This window comes from Stegodyphus dumicola, chromosome 5 (genome assembly GCF_044657685.1).
Source record: "Stegodyphus dumicola isolate Sdum_Otavi_A_Nest chromosome 5, ASM4465768v1".
In the NCBI taxonomy this organism is placed as follows: domain Eukaryota; kingdom Metazoa; phylum Arthropoda; class Arachnida; order Araneae; family Eresidae; genus Stegodyphus; species Stegodyphus dumicola.
In genome coordinates this window covers 62,232,501-62,256,966 of record NC_140772.1, presented here as the reverse complement: position 1 = coordinate 62,256,966, position 24,466 = coordinate 62,232,501, and the positions used below count along the sequence as shown (strand labels likewise).

The 24,466-nt window shown below is 29.3% G+C and overlaps 1 protein-coding gene across 1 annotated transcript in view; it reads right to left on the bottom strand.

Moving 5' to 3' along the window:
* Nucleotides 1-24,466, bottom strand: part of Ltn1 (E3 ubiquitin-protein ligase listerin) — a 198,853-nt gene that overhangs the window by 28,913 nt on the left and 145,474 nt on the right. The window contains exons 22-26 of the mRNA XM_085816712.1: nt 21,596-21,803; nt 19,681-19,921; nt 17,672-17,761; nt 16,817-16,997; nt 7,186-7,357 (exon numbers count right to left, since the gene is read on the bottom strand). Of these exons, the coding sequence (XP_085672838.1) occupies nt 7,186-7,357; nt 16,817-16,997; nt 17,672-17,761; nt 19,681-19,921; nt 21,596-21,803 (892 nt within the window). The remainder of the gene's footprint in view (nt 1-7,185; nt 7,358-16,816; nt 16,998-17,671; nt 17,762-19,680; nt 19,922-21,595; nt 21,804-24,466) is intronic.

Sequence of the window (24,466 nt, the reverse complement as noted above, 5' to 3'; positions counted from 1 at the left end):
AGATAATTGCAAACAAAGGAACAACAACTTATGTAGACATTAAAGTAGTGAGACCACTGGGAGATAGAATGAAAGCAATCGAAAAATCCTTATAGACCACCCAGGTTTTTATCCCTCTGGGAGATAGCATGAAAGCAATCGAAAAATCCTTATCAGTGAATGATTTTCATGGGTTATTTGACAATGCCTCGAGCAGAAAGAGGGATAAAGGTAAAGGGATCAAAATGATCCCTGTCTGCTGTTCTAGGAATACATGCTAATATTTCAAAAACTAACGAACCTAGAATGCTGAAATTTTTTTACAAATATTTGTTATCTATTTAGGAAAAGTAAAAAAATTCCAAACAATTTCTTCCAATAAAAAAAAAAATAACCAACGGTCAAAAGTGTTCAGGGGTCAAAATGACCCCTACCACCATTCTAGTGTTAATTTATAAAACAAATTATGTTAGTTTTATAAAATAATAAGTTAATTCTAGTGTTAATTTATAAAACAAATTATGATAAAGTAAAAAGTCATAATTGTTAACTTATAGAATTATTCTCATTCTTATTGAATTAAAAAATTCACTAAAAGAAATGCTTATTACATTTTTAAACAATGGTAAATTTTTTAGCTCTTTTTATTCATGAACCCTTTTTATCAACAAGATTTTTTTTGTGATCCCAGATGTTAAATATAAAATAAGGTTATTAAAATACACATATTACCATAAATAATTTATTTCTTTAGTAAACAATATACATTTGTAAAGAAGTAGTTTTAGGATTTGTTTCAAGTGTATAAAAATTGATGAAAGAAAAAAATCATATTTTAACGAGATGGATGCACTTGTTTTTTGCTGCATAATAAATTAAATCTTGATGCAATATTTGGCATTGCTAGATGTAAAGCATCTCCAGCATTTTCCACCAATGAACGGCATCTGAATTTAATAAGGTTTAAAACTGAAAATGTCATTTCACATAATTACATGGTATTGAATGGCAGAACATGACTTAACCCTCTGATTGCTCAATTTGTGGACTGAAATTGCTTCTAAAACTGTGTATTTTTTTAACATATTTTAAATCTATATATATTGGAGAATTGAAAAATGCACTTTTCTTTCTAGAAAATATTTTTTATATAGATTTTTATCATGAGAAACTAAGTTGCCAGGAAAACCAATTTCAGATGTTATCACCAAAAAAAAAAAAAAAAAAAAAAAACTTTTTTTAAAGAAATTTCAGTCGAATTACAGTTAATTTCTATTTATTGCATAATATAAAAAAGTAAAATGTATAAAATTTAAGAAAATATAAAGCGCTGAGGGAAAAATACCTTAGAAATGCAGTTTAGTATGATAGAGTTCAAAACAGGGTTCAAGGCAAAGTACAACAGTTTTTTTAACCAGATTCAATAAATCTAATTAATAATTCAATAATCAAGATAATCGCTGAACATTTTCTAGCAGCCATTTCTGTAAGAAAAAAGCGTCAAAAAGTGAAGTTTGAGCGCTAATACCATGTGCCTTCAAACGCCGCAATTTAGTGGACAACTAACGATATCTGTTGGCCAAAACGTAATCTAAATGCCTAATACTGTATATAATTTATTTCAATCGTTAAACAGGAAAAAAAACGGGATGCGCTCCTCAATAAAGAAAGAAAAACATATGCCTCAATAAAGGAAGAAAACTATATGAAAATCGCGGGATCATCAGCCAGAGGGTTAATGCCATTTATGAGAATTATGGCAATTCAATTCTAACTCTAAATCTAACAAATAAATTAAGTTAAGGACTTTTGTGGAAACTCAAATTTTGAGTCACTAAACAGCTCAGCAACTCCCTATTAGGCTTTATATGCAGTTGATTAATCTCACTAATATAAATCAAATAAGGTTTTTTAATCAGATTTTTTTTAATCAAAATTCGATATAAAGTGTTTGTAAAACTTAATGTCTGACATGTAAGTTTTACAATTCTCTCCCCCCCCCAATGATAAAACTGTAGATAGTTGAAAACATTTTGAGTGAATCTTTTTTCACCCTATTTGTCCAAATGTTGATTCTTCTAATAAGAACTTCAAATTTATCATTCAAAACAAATATATTGCTATTTTTAATTTGAAGAGACACATTTAGTTTATCAAAAACATCTAACAAATAGAACTGCTTTGATAGCTATCTGGCATCTGCTACTTTATAATCAGATTTTTGTTTGGTTAAAAAAATATAATAATTTTGTCTTTTAATAACAATAATCATCTAAAAATTTGCCTTCTTAACATCCATCTTACCTTTGTGTGTTATAATAAATTTTTGTATTTGGAGTCTATGTGGAGATTTGAAAGTAAATGGCGTTGAAAGCATGGCTTATAATGAAGTTTAAAACTTTGGCAGCATCCTGAAGCAATGCACAATCCTGATGATTTTTTCCCTTCTGAAATGGCCTCTGGATTAAGAAGTACAGTCAAAAGTCGTTAATCCGGACACCTATAATCCGGACCTCAAAGCTACAAACTTTCTGCGCATGCGTGAACGCATAATGCGTTCGCAAATGCGCGTAATACTTTTACACATGCGCATATGCGTGTGCGCATGATATCTTTTTAATTTTGATGGTTTCATACTCTCCATATCTAAAATATTATCAAACAAGAAAGCAAATATCAGAATCTTATTTACTGAATATATAATGGGAGGAAGACATGATTAAATTTTCAGATGGTTAGGGATACACAGCGTGCAGTAGTCAATACACAAAACTTTTACCTCTGGTAGCAACAATGTATATAATCCAACTAAGCATCAAGACAAACTGAGCTTGGATGGCAGATATGGGTACATCAGCTGCATACCAAAGTTCATTAATCATACTGGCTGGCAGCCCAGTCTCTCAGCAATCCTTGACCAGATGTTCTCAATGGATGAGAGACCTGGAAAATATGCTGGCCAAGGCAACAGTTGAACACCCTCCCAGAAAAGACCCTGCTGTCATGAAGAAGGTCAAGACAGCACAGATAACAAGTGGTCATGCATTATCTTGTTCAAAGATAGCATCACGCAGCATCAAAAATACGGCACAGACACGTGTTTTTTGAAGAAAAAACTGTTACTCTTCAGGTAAAAGAGTTACATTTATTCTGACATTTTATGATCAAACTTTAAAAAAATGCAAATTATAAAAATTAAAATTTTAATTTTAATTTCTATAATATTTTTTATGAAATAAATTTTTTAAAGGAATAGAAAAACGTGTTATATTAATATAGAATTTATTAGAAATCGATTATATTATTATTCAGGTTACTCAGGAATTATTATTCAGGTTTATTATGAATGTACTGCTTGAAAGGACATTTTCCACAGAAAGCTTCAAGTTTATCATCAATTGTTATGAACTCACCAATAGTGTAATATTTCTAGCAGTTATTCACAAAATCTTCAAAAAAAAAAAAAAAAAAAAAAAAAAAAAAAAAAAAAAAAAATTTCTTATAGGTGCAAGTTTGTCTGAATCTTTCTTGACAATGAGAGTTCCTATGTCATCAAAAGGCAAACATCTTGATAAAAAAAGAAAACGTTTATAGGACTTAGTTTTGAGGAAAATTTCCAAGTCGGTTCCGTCTATTGCGCACAGATCCCACACATTTACATGAGATGACCTAATATACAAAAATATAAAAGACCTATAAATGCACGAATTTCAATTAGAGTTGTGTGACGAGCATCTATCTCTCTCTTTGAGAGCTTTCAGAAATAGATGCAATGTAAATATGTGTATAACTGACAACCTTCAGCAACATTTGTTCAAGCAGTAAAAGTTTCCACAATTCATTTGGAGTCTGCACATATTTTGTTTTACCAATGTTTCCAGGCAATTTAGCAATAATATTATGAGCAGGAGTTCTAACATCAACCTCAGGTCTCTTTTCCCCCCCTTTCTTTCCTATAATAAAGCTTTTACTGTCATTCTCATTTTCGTATTCAGAATGCATCTCGGTTTCTGAATCAGTATCATGAGAACTAAAAAATTCATTAGAACTTTCATCATCAGTTTCTTCAATGGAGTCTTCAGCAGTTGATTACATCTTCTAATAATTTTTACAAATGTAACATTTCTTCTTTATAGGATAAATTATGAGACTTGTTTGCAGCTTTCTGTGCTACCACAAATGAAGTACGTTACAGCAATGCGAATAGCCACGCTGCGTCTGAAAGACCCGATACGATCGAAACAAAACTTCGAGCAAATTTCCAGCGAAAAACTTTGGAAACATAAAGAGGATGGCCTTGGAGAATACTACACTGAACCACAACCACTTAAGAAAAATAGGGGCATTTTCAGAGAGGTTCCTTTTATTGGACGGGTCAATTGGCCCAGCGCACACGCTCGTGGATTAATACATCAGAAACGTATTAGCGGCAGGGAAATGAAAGGAGACTAGAATGTGTACCCAATGGCATTCTATACCAGCATGCCAGGTGCTAGGCCCATATCCACATGACGAATGAAACTGATAACAGTTATCCTCATCGATGTCTCCCTTCTATCTTGATGCCATATATTGAACTGGGATTTGTCTGAAAAGATGAAGTGCTGCCAATCTTATGACTAATGTTAGCATCATCACACAACTGAGACTCACCTGCTTCTGCTGCAGCATCAAGGGACACTGTGCTCCTAGTCTATAGTGCTGTAAATGCCATTGCACTGTCCATCTGGAATTTGTCATCCTGCCTACAAACTAAGTTCCTGACTTAGGGCATGTGGCATAGCTGTGCAATTCTGCACAGCTGAGATGATAATATTCTGTCTTCTCAGGCATTCAGTATAGTACTTCTGGAACCATCAATTCCACACTCGTTTGAATGAATCACAGGAACCCAACCAACAAGAGCAGCAATGTTATGGAGTATTAACGGCAATCATGATAAGCCAAGATCATGCTGCAATCAAATTTTGACACATGCTGGAGTTTCTCCATCTTAAATGAAGCACAACATGACTTTTACACAAATGATAAACATTTAAATGTGATTTCCAAATGAGAAATCCAGTTTCCTGTTTATACACAGTGTAAATGGCTTTACTCATACCTGCTTTGTGCACATGCACTGGAATGCTAATCATTTGCATATTCACCACATAATATATTTCACGCAAATTTGATGTTTGTTGTATACTGCCTTCATGGCAAGCAATGTAAACTGAGGTTGTTTACTGCCTTTACAGTTGTTCAAAGTAAAGCCAAATTGGTGAAATGTCCCATCATATCTTCTTTTCTTCGTCTCACACATTTCTTTCTAATTATTTATTCCTGCTTCAAGAAGCTTTGTAATACTGCCATCTGAGGCAATACATAACTCAAATCCAACCATTTATCTATAAGTAAAAAATGTTTTTATTTTAAAATAAAAATAACATCTCTCATAGTATTTATTCAATAAATACCAACCTCAGTCCAGTGAAACTGATAATTTACAGCTCCATTTGACTAGTATTATGATTTTATAACTATGCCATACAGAAAATGTAATACATTACATTAATGAAGGATTACAACTAATATTTCTTTAAATTTGTGGAACTCAAACATTTCGCTTTTCGACTCCATACCCTAAAAACAGTTGCAAGGAATTTTAAGAATTGTCATATGAAGCATTGTACATATTTTTTTATACTTTGTTAAATCTGAAGTAACTGATTTATCTGCAATGACCAACTCAATTACTAATTCATTAGATAAGTGTCTATGCTGCTGATGCTGAAGAATACAGAACTATTAATGAACTAGTAATAAGTCTTACTTTGATGTCTACACCTTCCCTAAAATATGAATCAGACCTTTTTGTTTTCACTGAGTTGAAAAGAAATAATTTTATATTCTCTGATTTACAAGAATTGTTATACAGAAACAATAAATTTATTTTTCTTCAAATTAAGAAAGTGTAAAATTTTAAACACACTATTCTCAAAACAATGACTCTGCAAATTCATGCTTAGTGTGTTTAATTTATATAAAAAACTGCAAATTTTCTCTCACCGAAGATCTGCTAACAATAAAAAATATTAACACGTCAAGAATATTATATAATGTAGGAAATAAAAATTCACATTATCTTTTAGATATGCAGAAGTTTTCAAATTACTGCACAGTTTTGGCCAAGAAAACAGTACGTTGAGAATCCTTTAAATATATTTTAAAAAGAAAATGTAACTTTAACGGAATAATAAATTACTATTTATTTATACTAAGAATTAAAATACATACTTGAAAAATGGCATTTTATAAATCCATTTTCATCTCATAAAAGGCCACGGCAAATGAGCTACTAATGAGAGATGCCCTTGCTGAGGGGAAAACTGCTCTTTTGTCATAATAAATTGATTTAAATAAGAAGGTTGTTTATAAAAGAAGCAAAGTAAAAAATTCACTGTCAAAAAATAACTTCAAAAGTAACAGGTGTAACAGCCACATCTGGCTTAAGCCAAATATCAGGAAAAAAAATTCAACAATTTAAAGCTCTGTAGTAGATGTAGATGCACTGCAGCTTATGGTTAGTCATAATAACTACAAATAATTCTCAAACAAAGACACATAAATCATACAGGGTCGTCAAGCTACAATCAAAGCAAGGAGGCTTCAGCTGCAATGAATGGTTAAAAAGACCATAGTCAACTAGGTTCATTTTTATAGAAATTTCTGGAGCTACTTTCATACTGTACAATTTTAAGACAAACTTCACATCCTATATGACATAGTCTCAAATCTAGGACTCATTCAGTAAAAAATTCAACATGAAAAATGGAGAAGCTGATGTACATGTTAAGATTATCGACGTGAAATTTTTAAAAATCACATTAATCCCCCCACACACATTTGAGCCATTCAAATCGATTACATGGAAATTCTATCTACGTTTATGTGAAGACAAAAGAACAGCTGCAAAGCTAAAACAGAAAAAAAAAAAAAAAAAAAAAAAAAACCCTGCAAAGCTAGAACAGCTAAAAGCAACAGAGCTAGAGTTTAGGTTAAGGATGGACAAAACTGACAATAATTGATACTGCAACATGGCTTTTCCTAGGTAAGATGTATCTATTTAATTTGTTACCATAAATATGAATAAAATTCAGTATTTGGGTTGTAAAATTATTAGCAATCTGAGGGAACATTATTATGTATCAACTTTAATCTAACCTGAAGTAAGGCTTGGAGGATGTAGGAAAAGAGATTTCAAGCCTTTTTTAGTTGGAGTTGGATCTGTCTGCATAACAGCCAACGGATTATCTGGCATTAGACAAAACACATTGGAAAAAAGACAAGACAACAATTTATTTTCTTCAAGATGTGCAGCATACTCAGAGCGAATCTAAAATAAAAATATGAGAATCAAATTTTTTAATAATATATATATATATATATTGTTTCATAAGAAACTAGTAGTAAAGTTAAATCAAATTAAATAATTCACTTGCACCACTACTGCAAGGAATGAAATTTTATTTAACAAATACAATAACATTCTTTCCTTCATATAAAGCTAATTTAAATTTTAATTTATGAAAATTCAATTGTAAACAAATAAAAGATTAATTATTGCTGCGAACTAATTTGCAATATCATTCAAATTCAAAAAGCATATATAAATTAAGTGCAAGCATCTAAATATGAAAAAATATTATACAGTACAAAGTCCGAGATCCGGACTTGTTGGGACTTCGGCGATTCCAGATTTGGAATTTTTCCGGATATTATATCATAAGTTTAAAACTAGTAAGATGGCATGTAAAAATTATACAATTAAAAATATGAAATTCTGATTTATGAAATAATGAAGCATTAGGATCTAAAAGGTAACAAAATTTACAAAAGAAAAGCTTAATATTTATTTGTTTATTAAATTAAAAATTTCTTTCGATGGAAGTTGTTCAAGTTGCTTTTTTTGTACTAATATTTCCTCTTCAACTCTGTAGACACATATAATTTCTTATTCAATTACAAAGCTCTTTTTTTTTTTTTTTTAGTTCTGTAACTGCCCAGTCGAGAAATCTGACTAACTTGTCTATCGAATTTTTTTTGCTTTCAATAACCTCTCTGCCACTTTCTTTACTATCTGCGTAAACTTGAATGTTATGATTATGATTCACAATTCTATTTTATTCACGGAGTTGTAGAGCATCAATTTAATATCAAGAATATACTAGTATATCGAGAGTCAATATACCATTTTCACGTAAAGATTCAACTTGAAAGTAAGAACTTCCAGTTGAAACACAGAAATATTTAATGAAGAGCCTATTTACATTATTCAAAACACAAATTTTACATATAATATAAATTTCCCCATCATAGGGCCAAGATTAGTTTATCAAGAACAATTATTATAAGTAATTGTTGATTACCGCTATGCAGCCAAGAACAGATAATTTCAAGCATCAAACTCAAGCTAAACTAAAAGAGTTATTACATTCTTTCTCTGCCGCCAGTCACGTGACATAGTCAGCGACAGATGATAAATAATAAAAGAAAAATTGGCTCCATCGGAAGGAAAAAGAAATAATTTCAACACTATCAGTAGTAGTGTTTTCTAGATCTAGAACCATACTACAGATTTCACCGTCCATTAATTACTTGATGATTGGAGCATTGTCATCGCAACGAAAAACTGATGCTACATCATCTTCACTTATTACTGTTTCTCCACATTTCTTTAAAAAATTCATTAATTGAAAAATTTCACCTTTGGTTTGTGATATACGAAAACCTTCACATTCATCATCCTCACCATGAAATATGGTAGCTGGCCATAAACTATGCCAAGCACTTTTTAATGTACCTGAGGACACAGCATCTCACGATTCTGCAATGCTTCATAAAGCAGATGCTAAAATATTTCAAAAATTCTTGAATAGTCTTGCCATCATTCAAGAAATTTAACATTTCTTTTTTTTTCTTTTTTAATTTTTATGATTTTATTTAAGATTTTAATTTTTTAATTTCCAAGATTTTAAAAATTCAACATTATATTTGCATTTCAGCATGTGCACTATTCCGATATCCATAAGCTTCATGATGGATGTACAGTTTGGAGAGAAAAATAATACAGATACATTATCTTTCACTAAAATTTTAAGTGAAGTATGGCTATACAGTTATCTACAATCAGGACAATTTTTGCCTCCTCAGGTCAACCAACCATATTCCACCGAGCATCGAGTATGAAATAAGTTTCAAATCAATCATTCATTAACACGTGCGTCATCCATGTTGTTTTATTGCACGTTACAAAAAAAGGGCAAAATATTTACTCCTTTAAATGCTTGAGGTCACGTATTTTTTCTGATTACAAAACGTTTACACTTGTGTATTCCTGCAGGCAGCATTTGCGCATGCTAAAATTGTTAGTCTGGCTTTGGAATCTTTGCCACTAGTTGGGGCTTTTTCTGTAGAGGTTGCCAAGGTGTTTTGTGGTGCATATTGATATACAAGACCAGTTTCATTAGCATTGTAAATTTGCTATAGAGATAACTTTTCACTATTAATAAATTTATTTAAAAATAGTTCAGCAGCTTCAGTATCAACTGAAGCTTTTTCCCCTGAAAATTTTAATTGCCTTATACCATGGTGATTTTTTAATTTGGTTAACCAACCTGTCAAATACGTGCACTCAGTTTTTAAGTTCATTTCTTAGTGAAATATTTTAGTTTAAGCTGTTAGCATTCGACCCGTCAATGGCATACCCTTGCTTGACCCATTCAGTGATCACTTTATCATGATCTTCACTTTTAGCATATTGAATAATTTTTCTGTTATTCATTGGTAGTGGGGTGTCAGAATCCACAAAAAAAAAAAAAAAAAAAAAAAAAAAAAAAAAAAAAAAAAAGCTAAAAGTTCCTTTTTTTGTTTTCGTATGTCATATACAGTTCCAATGCCATACTCCTGCCCAATTTTCAGATGGATATACTGTTATCCATTTTTTGCAGTAATTGCACTTTTTGTTTAATGGACATCCAAATATGCTTTCGATATGTAGATCCTGTTGCAGCTCGAAAATTAGAAATTCTTTTCAACATAATCTAAAGTTCAAACTTTAATTTTCACAAAATTCCTGTAATAAAAACAGCCTTCAAAAATTATTAAGCCGGATCAAATCAGAAAGTTAAAGAATAGCAAAACCTGCTATATTGAATGAAATTCCTTGGAAGTATAATTTTAATCTAGATTAACAGCATTCACTATACATTATTGGTTATGTATTGTGAGACTGGCAACAAAATCGAAGGCTGGTGCTAAATATCTTACCGCCTGATGCAGTCTCTGCGGGTTGCATTCTGCTACCAAGCACATTCCTTAAGATCTAAATTTTTACCGCCCCTAAATTTTGAATCTCAGTGCTTTCCCTAAATGGTAAAAATTGTTCATCCCTTAATTTTGTTGCTCAGTGTTTCTCTAAAATTCCAACAATTTTGTCTTCCCTAAATTCTGCCACCCGATGCATACGAGGCATCGGGTGGCAGAATTTGGCATTGGTTCTGGGTTTATATGAAAAACAAATCAGTTATTCTTAATTTAAATAGCAGTAAATGTAATCTTTTGGCCTATGAGTGTCATTAACGAAACCTATTTTAAATTTATGGAAAAAAATTTTGTTAAATTTTTTCTTGTCAACTTTTCTTAGTGCATTTAACTCAAATCTGTAATTATTGCCTAGCGTAATGTGAACATAAAAGTTTTCCACACCTTTTGTTATTAAATTATTAATATAAAAATTGTCTGGATATCGCTGCATAAGTCATTACTCAAGTTCTCATGTGTTTATAAACATGTGGTGATGAAAGCAAAATATAATAAATAATGACTTGTCAGGTTGGCATCAGGAATATAAAATATTAGTAGGTGGTAGAATGTTTTAGTTTGAGATATATGCGAAGCAAATATGCAGCCAAAATTATTGATCACACAAATTTATGCAAACTTATTGTTTCTTCAGTAATGATGTATTTTAGTGCGAGAGTGAAATTAAGAATCAGGACTCTCCACATGTTTTATTATGTGGAAAAAAACTAAATGCGCATGCGTGAAGCATACACACACACACACACACACACACAAAAAAAAAAAAAAAAAGGGGGGGGGATTGTTCGTGGTTTCGAGACCCAGATTTCAGATCATTCCAGATATTGGACGTCCGAATCTCGGACTCTGTACTGTATAATCCAAAAATTAATCCTAAAAATTTTAAAGAACCTTTTTAAGACTAAATTAATTTGCATAAAGTGAATAATTGTTGAGCAGCCACGAGACAGATCTTTTCAAGTTGCCTCCAAATTTAACTCTTCAATTACTCAATGTGTTTCGTCATCCATATAGGAATTATACAAAACCAAAAGTAGTGAATTGCTTAAATGAGAAATTTAACTGTAAAAGAATTTCGAGAAATTTAGAATGATGGGAGAATAGTGTAGCATTTGCTAAACAATGTGAGGATGAGTAGTTTGTTGTTTATAACTGTTTAAATAGAAAGCGCTTATTCTAACTAGTGTTAAGCTGCTACCTATGTTATCTATGGTAAAAACATAGCTGCAAACTCTAAAGTAATGTAAAATGTATGTTCTGCGTGGGAAAAGAAATGTTTCTAACTGCAATAGGATTGTAGAAATGTAAGTAATGAGTGGAAAATGATGTTAATGTTTCCAAATATTGAATTAAAGTTCGAAAAGACTAAAAAAATTGAAAGAAAAATAGATTTTTTTTTGGATAATTTTTTTTGGATAAAGTTGAATTTAACTAATTTTATTACAACTAAAGTTCAATTAATGTTAAACCAAAACTTTAACTAAATACTAGCTAAAGGTAAGGACAATTAGAAAAAGATAAAAAGCTTCACTCAATTCAGGCTATAATTTAAACTTAGAAAAGACCGATCATTAATAAAAGGAAAGAATCCCTTATTGATTAATAGAAATATATATATATATACAAGAATTAATCCATTAACTCTTCAATATCCCCCATTACCCTCCAGTTAAGGTTTAAGGTAGTGTTATAATACCATAAAGAGTAAAAAAATTAAATAGAAAAGTTGTCTGCCTTTTTAATATAGAAATTAATAAATTGTATAGGGACCTGGTTATTTGCCTGAACATTAATTAACTTTATTATTTCTTCTTTTAAATCTTCTATTTCAGTACTTGTATTTTTCCTTCTAATTATTTGGCTATAAAAAGTGTTACCTATTACTTTTTTAGAAATATTAAAGTTCCAATTTACTTTTGGTTTTGTATAATTCTTTACCCATGCCTATATGGATGATGAAACCCGAATTGAGTAACTGAAAAGTTAGGTTTGGAGGCAACTTCCCATTAAAAAGATCTGTCTCCTGCCTGCTTAACAATGATTCCCTTTATGCAAATTAAAAAATTCTTTAACCCCTTACTTCTTTAGCCGTCGCAAAATTTTGACAAAATTTATTCAAAAATCATCAATTTTTTTAATTAATGTTTGTAATGCTTATGAAATTTAAAATAAATTCATATAAAAACACTATATTTTTTGTGAAATTTTACAGTTTTTTTAAATATGTAAAATTTTGTATTAACTTACCTTCTTTTACTTTGTATTTGGCTTTCCTCTTACACCCAAGCTAGACAGAAAAGCTTCAATACAGGCCTTTAAGATTACAAGTAAATTTTGGAGAGAGGAAAATTACGTACGTTTAAATAATGCACACTATTATCTGCAAATGGTAAGACTTTTATTCAACATCAATAATAGCTGTAATATTTTTTAAAAATTAATAATTTTTCTGGGTATAGTAAAGTTTGAAACATGGTATGAACAGTCCTACATTGCAATCTTTACAATAATACCTTGTTTCTCTCCTAGTTCGTTTTCCATTTGCATTCTTCTTTGATGAACACACTTTACATTCTCTGTAAGGGTTTTCTTTTTTTTTCTGTAGGTGATATAGGTTCTAAAAAATGTCGTTCAAATAAATGATTTGATGGCGTTTCCCTCGATGGACATCTTGAAAAACTGATAAAAGTAAGGTATTTGGCAATTATTTCATCGATTAAATCCAGTCTAAACTTTAAATGTGACTTTTTTCCACCTACTTTTTTATAAACTTGAAAAGTGTTGAAAACGGCTTGGTCTAAAAGGTGAAAGAATATTTTTTTATAATACTTTTCCCACCGTTTCTTGCTACTTGATAACTAGAAAGATACTGATCTACAAGATCCACATCTCCCATTGTTTTATTGTAGTCAATTACTACCTTTGGTTTTGTTTTCAATTTTTTACTTTGGGTCATTACTTCGACAGTTTCAGAATCATGAAAAGATGATAACATTGTTACTTCCTTTTTGTCTTTCCATTTGAGAGCAAGGATTTTGTCTAAATGATAGAATTTCGGCAGTTTTTAATTTTTTATTTTTCAATACTAAAGGTAAATCCTTTTTATTTTGTCTAACAGTTCCAACCACATCTGTTTGATAAATAAAAAGGATATCACATAATTCTGGTGAAGTATAATAATTATCTAAGGTGATGCAGTAGCTTTGTTTCAATAATGGCATCATCAGAGTCATAACAACTTGTGAAGGTAACGAGAGAGATTGGAATTTAGGATGAAACAAAGTACCTTTCCCGGTATATATGATAAATAACCATATATAACCAGAACTAGATTCACATAGCATGTATGTTTTGATACCAAATTTTGCTTTTTTCAAGGGTATGTATTGGCGCCAGGATAAACGTCCTTTGTACAACATCAGCGTTTCATCTGTGGTAATACCTCTTTCCGGAGTAATTGTTTTTTGATATACTTTATTCAGATGCTCACAGATAGGTCAAATTTTGTAGAGTTTCGGGTTAGGATGATTTTCTGGATCATAAGAATCATTGTTCACAAAATGAAAGTATTTTTTTATTTCACAGTATCGATTATATGACATTATCTTACGGAAAAAAGGAGTTTCTACTGACGTTTTTTTAGTCCAATACATGTTTTTTTACTATATCTTGTAAAACTGAAAGTGCAAGGAACAAATGGATTTCATGTGCTGATACTGGTTTCCATTCTCTTCAGCCTTTCAGTTTTCTTTTCCCAACAACATTACCTGATTGCTCAGCATAACGATTAGTATCTTTTACAATTACATCCACCATTTCATCATTTATAAAATGTTCATAATATTGCAAAATGCCTGAACTGGCTTGAAATGAAATATTCACTTCAGGCAACAATTTGAACTGAAAATGTGGAGGACAAATATCTGGGACATTCGACATAATTTGGTTACATTGGCACCCTGGTAAAAGTTGCGCGGAATCATTACTATCTTCAGAATAAAAAGCATCTGAAAAAAAGCTGCCTTCTGAGTCACTTCCCGATTCTTCAAGACTTAAATCCTCTTGTTCACTTGAACTACTCATTTTACAAATATTAAACACGAAAAAGCGATGAGCACTGAAACTGCATCCTTTCAAAATATGTTCTAACGGAAAAAATATTCTGAATCTACATATTACTGTTATCTAATCAAATTACAAGTATTGTGCTGCCATCTGTGAGCTTTCTGTGTAAATAGAATTGATACGGGCGTGACAAAATTTATTCGTATAGGTTGCCCATAAGAGACACGGGCACGATGAGTAAGGGGTTAAAATTGTTAGGATTAAATAATATTTTTTCATATTTAGATGCTTGCACTTAAATTTACATAAGCTTTCTGAATTTGAATGATATTGCAAATTAGTTTGCAGCCATAATTAATCTTTTATTTGTTTACAATTGAATTTTCATAATTTAAAATTTAAATTAGCTTTATATGAATTAAGGAATGTTATTGTATTCATTAACTACATATATATACATATAAAATTACAAAACAATTTTTTTAAAAAAAACATAATATAATCATGCCTAGTATTTTTGCACATAAAGCTGCTGAAAAATTATCAGTAAAGACAAAGTAAGAATTTCAATAAAGAAGTACATAAAGTACTTTCAATAAGTAAGTCAGAATTTAAATTTTTGGTTTTTTGAAAAATTGGTTCTAAATTTCTTACTTTATATATATTTAGATTTCCTGAAAATTATTAGCAAAGAAAATAAAGGAAAAAACTGAATATTTTGTATATATACATTTCCATACATGTACAAAATTATGTCAAAATCAAGAACCTGATACATTCAATTAATTATTAAATTGCTTCATTTTTCAATTAAACACAGTCTTATTAAAAATTAAGGTTCCTCTCCCACATGTACATGCAATTGAGTAGTTTTCATAGTCATCAACTCTTATACATTGATTTAAACATAAAAAAGCAAAAAAATTATAAGAAATGTATAAATGTGGAAGAAATATATATATATATATGAAGAATTTTACTTAATATTCGTAATGCCAAATTCTACTATACTTTCCTACCTTTGTTATTATTTTTTTTTATTACAAAAGTGGTCAGGAGGCCCAGATATATATAAAAAAGTTTGAACGAAAGCTCTAATATTAAGCAGTTTCTATTTCCCTATCAGATATTCACAGTCTATAGGTTTACACTACATGATTTAAAAAAAAAAAAAAAAAAAAAAAAAAGGCTCAAAATAAATAAAATGAAACAAGGATGAAAGAAAATATTTTAATCAATATGTTTAAAAAAATATATCAGACTTCTTCCATTCTTGATATTTAAGAAACCTTACATTTTTCAGGCTAGATACAATACTTTGTAATTTGATCTTCTTCTCCCTTAGCTCTGTATATTCTCAAAGTCATCTGAAATAAAATCTTAAATTCTTTTTCTTCATTCTGATGATACACAGTGCATATTATAACTGAGTAAGTTATAGTATCTGTTGTTTTTCATCAAAACTAAACCAAGAGAAGATCTGGAAATCTTGTTATGTTATAATAAAGTGAACTGATCACAGAAATAAGATTTTCAGATACTTCCATTTTATTAGCGTTATGAAATATATTATTTTGAACAACTAACATTATGCTATCAGCTTACAGCTCTTCTAACTAAACTAACACATTTATTACTGGATGAAAACTGTCTAATTCCATATAACACACTTTTGAGCAATAAACCTTTCAAGTGAAGTCAACCAATTAAAGATGAATATAATCTTCAATGATGCCTATAAGCAGGTTGCTTCTTCCTTTGAGAATTCTAGTTATTATATCATGAAGCTGTTAAAAGATGCCTTCAATCTTATTTCTAATACTTTTACTTATTTCTTCTGATATATAACACAAGATACCTTCCAATTCACTATTATAACTAGTAATTTGAGAAATCAGACTTTCGTTAAAATAGTTAAAAACAGCTGTTATTTGAAAAATTTGATTTTTGTTGCAAATAATGATTATTTCAATCATACAGCTACGTATTTTAATATATTACTTTTTAGATGTGACATACTTTGGAATACAAAAATATATTTGATTTTCAGGGCTCAATATAAAACAAATATTCTTCATGATTATTAAAGGATTCAAGCATAATAATAATATGGCCCACCAACGGCCAAGCGGATAGGACCACTCAAGATTGGAAGTTTGACATGGGTTTGATCCCAGGCTGACTGCATGGTTGTTTTTCACAGTTTGCTCCATGGATAACACATATGCAAACCAGTTTCCTTTTGAATGTCCTCCATATAAACTTGCCTTCTCTTAAGCAGATAGCCCTCAAGTGTTTGCTATACTCAAATAATTAAACAAAATCGAATTCAAATTTCTAATTAAGAAAATCACTTAATTAAGATGGTGAAATGAAAAAGAATACGAATGAAATCAAGCATACAGACCTGAGATGGAGATGAGGAAATGAATTCCAGTATTTCTAGCCATGCCAAGAGATATGCCATGGCAAAAGTGTACGAATCTGTATATGGTAAGACTGTACAACAATCACCAATTCTAATATCAGATAGCATACTCTGCACAACTTCATTTGTAAAATTCAGTAACTGAATAAGTGATGATAATCTAAAATATAAAAACTTATATTTTTATTCATGGGCATTAAAAAAATAAATATATTTTCTTATAAGTAAAATATACAAAAAATTACATAAATATAGTTTTTATTTTAAATATTTTGGAAATGAGTATAAGATGCAAAACACTACAACTCAGATTTGGTTCTATCTTCTAATTAATTCTTGCTAAAATGACTATTTCAAAGAATAACTTAGTATTATTAATTTTTATTTTAAAAAACAATTTTGATGACAAAGGATTTTAGCCACAAAAGAATAGTTACAAAGATTTATGGCAGGATTTGTATATATATATATTGGTTGTTGATTTCATTCATGTGGATAGATCAAACAGCATGCTATATTAAAAATCAATTTAAAAAAATTTAATACCACTTGCCATTCAGTCCATTATAAAATATGATAAATAGAAAAAATTCTATTTTTAATTTTCTACTTCTCTTTCATGATATAATTTATAAAGAGCAAATGTGATTTATAGCAGGGCTGATCTTACTTATTCTTAATTAAATACTACATTCATATAACTAATAAAAACTTACAGAAAACACAAGAATTATAACTACAAGTAAAGCTACAGAAAGTTACCATATAATTTTTTAAAAATAGTTCAACTTTATTTTCACTAAAATAATCACTATGCTGATAAAATAATCTTACTTATTTGGTATTTTTGCCTCATATTCACTGTCTTCATCTTCCTCGGTTTTCTGTGCATTTGATATTAAAGTAGGCAGCACAGGCATAACCCTAGAAGATAACTTTATGTTAAATATACATTGCCAGTACTCTTAAAATAGGAAAATTTTAGTGAAACGATAAGCTAAGTGATTTCATGCTTGTAACCTCAGGGAATATTTGATTTAAAAAAAAATAAATAAATAAAATAACTGTGAATCTGAAAGTCACATTTAAGTTTCAGTAATAACATATATATGCAGAGTATTTTTTACATATAAAATGCACTTTCTCCCTAAAAAAAATAGTGTCTCAAAATAATGGGCAGCTTAAGTGCTACTTAGATTGTGATCATCTTATTCCAGTTTTATATTGTTTGCATTAGCTAGTCAGAATTTCGAATGGAAAATGTATGTATAGCATACTTCTTAGCAAAATTGGAGTGTCAGTGTCTTATTGTGTCATCAAACATAATATATTATCTACATATAGCACAATGCCATCTGAAAGAATTTTCAGCAATATAATGAATTTTATATTCATTATATTGCTGAAAATTCTGATCACTGATTGCTGAAAATTAATTTTATATAATGAATATGAATGTAATCAGATATACGTAAAGTTAAAAATAAAATAATCATTTGAACATGTGCTTAATTTTCTCATAAAATTAAGCATTTCTGACTATTATAACTTAATAGCAATACTTTTATGCCGTGCAATGCAAATATCTGCAGTATTCAGTTACACACTTCTGATTAGTTTTCTTTCTTGACTATATTTCAATCCATAATTTAAGCTTTAAATGATAATCCAAATTACTCTAATTATACGATAATCGTATAATTAGAGTAATGATTATAATTACATATGATTATACGATATAAAATATTTCATTATTAAATGATACATACATATTTCACAATATTTAAATAGACTCAATTTTTGTAGAAAATTAAAAAAGGCACTTATGTATTAACGCAAACACCCTGGTACAATATGGTGATTTTTTACAGATGAAAAGGTAAAAAGTTACTTATTGGGTGTAAGTTGGTGATTAACACTCCCCCCACCCCCCAAAAGATTCCTAAACTACTGATATTTACCATAAGTTGGTAAACATTATCAAAATATAGAAAGAAAACATACTTTAGTAATTGAAAATACAAATTTGAATTAATAAATAAGGATTACGTGATATATTAACAAAATAAAACGTTTACATTCTCCTTAAAATCTTTTTAGTCCAAAGGGATTTCAGTCCCGAAGGACTATTGCTTTCGTTTTGGCATTTTGCGTCGGACTCGTGAACGTCGGTTCACTTTTCAAACTGTTGCCACAAAATGTTAGAGTCCTGCATTATATTTGAAGAAATTAAATAATGAAAAATCTGCATAAATGATTGTCTATTTCTCGCATTGTGATAAAACAATGGCTATATGTTAATCCCCTTGAAATAACTGATGATCTAAATTAAAAAGAATGATAGTTACTTATAAAATTGGTTCCCTCTGATTCTTATTTGATCAAGAACTAATATCTTAATTAGAAAGAAACAGCTAACTATTTAATGTGATATTTCTGATTATTAGTATTCTATGCGGAAAAAAGGAAAACAAAAACAAAAAAAAAAAAAAAAAAAAAAAAAAAAAAAAAATTAGTGATCTAAGTATTTTATTTATCCATGAATAAACTGAAATCCACAATAACTGCAAAATATTCAGATTTAGAGCTTTCAAAATAATGAATTAATGGTTCATAGCCTCAAAATCTAACAATTTTATATAACTCTCAAACTACTTAAGAATAACCTTCATTTTCATATCTGCTAATATTCTTATTTTTATAATACATAAAATGAATTCAATCTCAAAATTTGACAAAAAAGTAAGTATTGCATTTATAAGCTAATTTTATAAATCATGTATAATTCTTCAGAAGTAAACTAGATTATATGGAAATAAAATCAAAAAGAAATGTGTACTCACTTCATTAACATTACATGAGAAGCAAGCTGAAGCTCTCGAACATTAGATGCAAGACATGAAATAAGACAGTCTAAAGCATTAATATCTTCAATGTCTTTTCCTTGAAATTCAACGCTTTCTAAACTATGATCCAGAAGCACATCTGAAAGATATTTCTCTGGAATAAATTTCACAGCCTCCAATAATTTACTGACAACAGCTTTATATACTCTTGATGAGAGATTCATCTTCTTGATTACAACTATAAGGAAAATAAATATAAAATAAATGAATGCATTTATACATACAATATAGGCTTAAAAAGATGCATAATATTAAATCAGAAATAAATTTCATTATCATTCAGCTTTTAAATTTACTTTTATTACTTAATTTCAAACATACAAAAAAAATCATGGACAAGAGTATTTATTTTTACTTCTAATTTAATTACTGTAATATAAATGTCACTAAAAATATCTTGTTAGCATAAAAAATATTGTCAACTTGCTATCTGATGCTGATAAATACTATATTTATTGACATATTATCATCTAGATTTATAGCTTCATGTTCTGAAAATTTTTAAAATATTCACATATAATTTTTTCCTTCTATAATACATTCAGTAAGCAAGTTTCTTAAACTTTAAAATGGATATGCCCACATACTGATTGTTTTCATTTTACTAATAAAAACAATCTTCTGCTAAAGTTATGCTGAACCTTTTTGTTCTAATTGTTAAACTTCATGCCAGCCTGATAAAAACACCAACATACCACAGCAAAGCAAACACGAACTGACATTCAGTATACAATTTTACCCAATCAGCTGCATACACACCTTGTTTAATTATTTATATATGATTTGAGGTCTAACAATCAGCAAAGACAATAAGAGAATTAATTGGCAAGACTCATGTTACAAGGAAGTAGAAATGAAAAGCTTATTATAGATTGCAATGTGAATATTACTTTGTATTCTTATTGAAATGTGGGTTTCTTTCATTCTTACACTAACCGAGTCCTTTGAAAATGAAATTATTAACATAATTTTCACCTCTTGATTTTCAAATGATAAAATTACTAAAAAAAAAGGGGGTTGAATACGCCAGGAAATATGGTATATACGTGATTTTTAGAATGCTAAAAGGATTGGACGAAAAGTAATGGTAACGTGTAAATAGTTCCAAAAAGACTATTACCCTAATATGCTAAAATCACTCTACTAAACTACAACCACTTATAATCCCTCAGTATAAGTGCCTGCCACATCCAACTTCTGTCAAGTTACTGGAAGACAGTGCATGATTTACATATAAGCTACACAAGCTATAGCTTAGGCATATAAGCTACACAACTATAGCTCCCAAAAATTAAAATGTATTAAAATATAGTATAACAGACGTAAAGGGCTCCATATCTCAAATAACTCAGGGCCTTATCAAGTCTAAATCCGGCTTTGATGATAACTATCATATATCGGCAAAACATACGAGATGTCATATATCATCAAAACATACACTTTTGTTGATATCCTGCAGCAACTACACCTAAGCATGAATTATTATTGTTGAAATGATTTTAGCAACTATTTGTTGAAATGAATTTACTATTCGTGAACTGAATTTAGCAACTGCCTAAAACATAATAAACACTATTGCAATAGATCCCTCATAATAGTCCTTCTATTCTGGAGAAGAGATTATAATTATAATGGACTAATTCATATTGGATAAATATGTTTGGCTTTTTCACAGACTAGTGGCGATGATGGCCATGGAAAGTACTCAAATATCAAATAAATGCTATCACTTTTCGAGTGCTGGATGCAAGTGATGTTTCAACTGATAAACTTATTATCTCATCACCTCTTTGTTACTCAAATTGCTACAATACTGCTTTAGAAATCTTGTATTGAAAGTTTGAAAACAAACCTGCAACATGAAGAATAAAAAAGATGAATTCTTGATATATATTTTCATTTTCAGCATGCTTCCATATGTCTGAAGTCAGCTCCAAGCCAGTTGCAGGACTCTTCTCTTTATCCATAAATATATATGATGATATTACAATAAATACAGAACTTAAATGTTGCAAGAATAGTAGATCCATAGGCTTTTCATATTTCCAATCTTTAGCACCCTATGGAAAAAAAAAGGAAAACCTTTAAATTGTCTAAAATTATTTACTAATAATGGAAATTCTCTACATGTGGCATACAGAAGGGGAAGGGCACCAAACATTAAATTATATTAAAAAAATTAAAATAACCAAACATCATAATCTATTTAATATAGTCATGCTTCTAAACTTAAAATCAATATAATATGGAATTTTTTCCAACATCATTAAATTTGTGAAATTCTGCTAATATAGGAAACAAAATATTAAACTTAACATTTTAGATTTGACTACAGCATAGAGTTGTGTATCTTGTTGAAAATTTGTTTTATCCATTTCATCACTTTTAGTAAATAATATATAGCATTAAATACTCTTTATCATGTTCTAAGTTACACATTTCGCATTTTTAAGTTGTACAAAGTTATGACACCATAAATTTGCTCAATTACATAAAAGATTTCTTTAAAGCAATTCTTAAAATCTGAAAAAATTCACTTCAGTTTTAAACTTGCTATGCTAATATTCAAAAATAGTTTGAAGTTTTATTACCAAAGCAATTTCCGAAATTCCCATAAAATAATTCTACAAATGTTTCTTAAATAAATTAACTTTGGATATTGTGCAAATTTTAAATTTCATTTGTTTATTTTAAAATCAGAGTACTATTTTCAAAGCAATTCTGAATATGCCAAATTTCTGAAACGTTTTTGTTTTTAACGTGGAATTTTCACAACTGAGAACGATAAAATTAAAGCTTTTTTATTACAAAGAATTTGTTGCTTTTAGAATAGCAATGATCTCTTACTTATAATTTGTTATGCATTATATGTGATTTGGTAGGTTATTAAATTTTCATCTAACAGCGTTAAGTACATGAGCCCAATACATCAATAAAAATCACCAGCCAAGTCTTTAAACATTAATTATCATTACCATATGAATAATGAACCTTTACCAATATTACAATATGATATGCTGTCAGTGGTAAAATATTAAAATATACAGGCACTCTAATGCTAGGGATAAAACAATTACCTCAAAGGCTCCACAAAACATGGCAGCCAAGTACAGATCAGAAATGGGCAAAAGCCAGCCTGCAACTCCTTTTAAATGTTTAATCCAGCCTCTTATGAATGATATTTTTATCTCTTTCCCATCCAATTTTGTTGAACTACCAATATCAGAAGCATGAATGTGCATCTTCTGTTGCACTGTATCTGAGCATATATCGACATATTTATGTGAAAGAATTTTTTCATTACTAAGGCACATGAAAAATAAATATTGATCACAATTTATTGATGAAAATTTATATTTAGCATTAAGGATTACAACAAATAAGATGGAACTTAATTTGGATGAAATAATCACAAACGAACACTCAAGATTTCTCAAACGAACACTCAGATAAATGTATATAAATTAACAATTGCTTTTCGAACAATGTTTGCAATAAAAATAAAAATGTTTGCAAAGGCGTAAATTTATAAAAAAAAAGTTAGATTAATCACCAATGCATTGTTTCTTTAGACTTCATATTCCTTGAAATTTATGAGCACATCTTACATTTCATTACTTGACCTAAATGTAGAGCCATTGTGACATCGTATTCACCTGTGGCTTATTTAAATATGAAATCCATAAAATGGTATTTTAAACTTTAATTAAAAAATGATACAGGCCAGATAACCTACCATTGTATCCTGGCAAAAAATAGGACACCACAAAAGATCATCACACGAGCATTATCATACCTTTCGGCAGCCCTTATTACTTATTTGTAATACGACATTTACCTTATTGTATTACAAAATAGACTCTCTAGGTCTATTGTGAAATATAAATACACAACCATGAAATATGAAGTATCATTAATTAAAGGTTACAAAGGAAATATTAAAATTTTAATCTGACATAATGTCATTGTCCTCCTGCACAAAATTAATTTCTCAAGATAAGTACTCATTTAAAAAATCCATTCATAGTGAAAAGTAATTCCCTAGGATTAAAACGAAAGAATGTTTAAAAATATCTTTTGAAAAGTTAATAAAAGTATATATGCACAAAAAGTTAGCCTTTCAAAGCATTCCATTTCAAATGAATACCTTAACTTATAAATGCAAATTACAACTTATATAACTGAAATAAATAGTTATATGATTGGAAAAGGAAATCTAATACTAAAAGAATTAATTAAAAATGAATAAAATGATAAATCTAACAGCAATTTATGATGAATTTAAAAGAGAAATGAATAAATTATTATACAACAGTTTTAACCCAACAAGTTCAAACATATTGAACTCATTATTGTTAACTTTGTCAAGTACTAATTTTTTTTTTTTTTTTTTTTTTGGAAAGTAACAAAACTGCATTCTGATTTCTTAACACTGTTCACAAAACAATTATAACTGTGAATTTACTTGTACAAAGAAAACATCCAACAAACATACACTAAACTATCATATCCAGTATAACAAACGCACTTTTACACAGTCCAATTATTTAGAAAACTGGATTTTTTCTCTCAGAACTTGAAAGCGACAGATATAAAGTATAAGGAAACCTTCCTGGCAAGCAATAAAGTTAAAAATCTGAGAAAGCTAGCAATAAGTTAAAAATGGATAGAAAAACTAATCATCTAAATGGCAACATTAAATTTTTGATTTTTAAAAAATGTG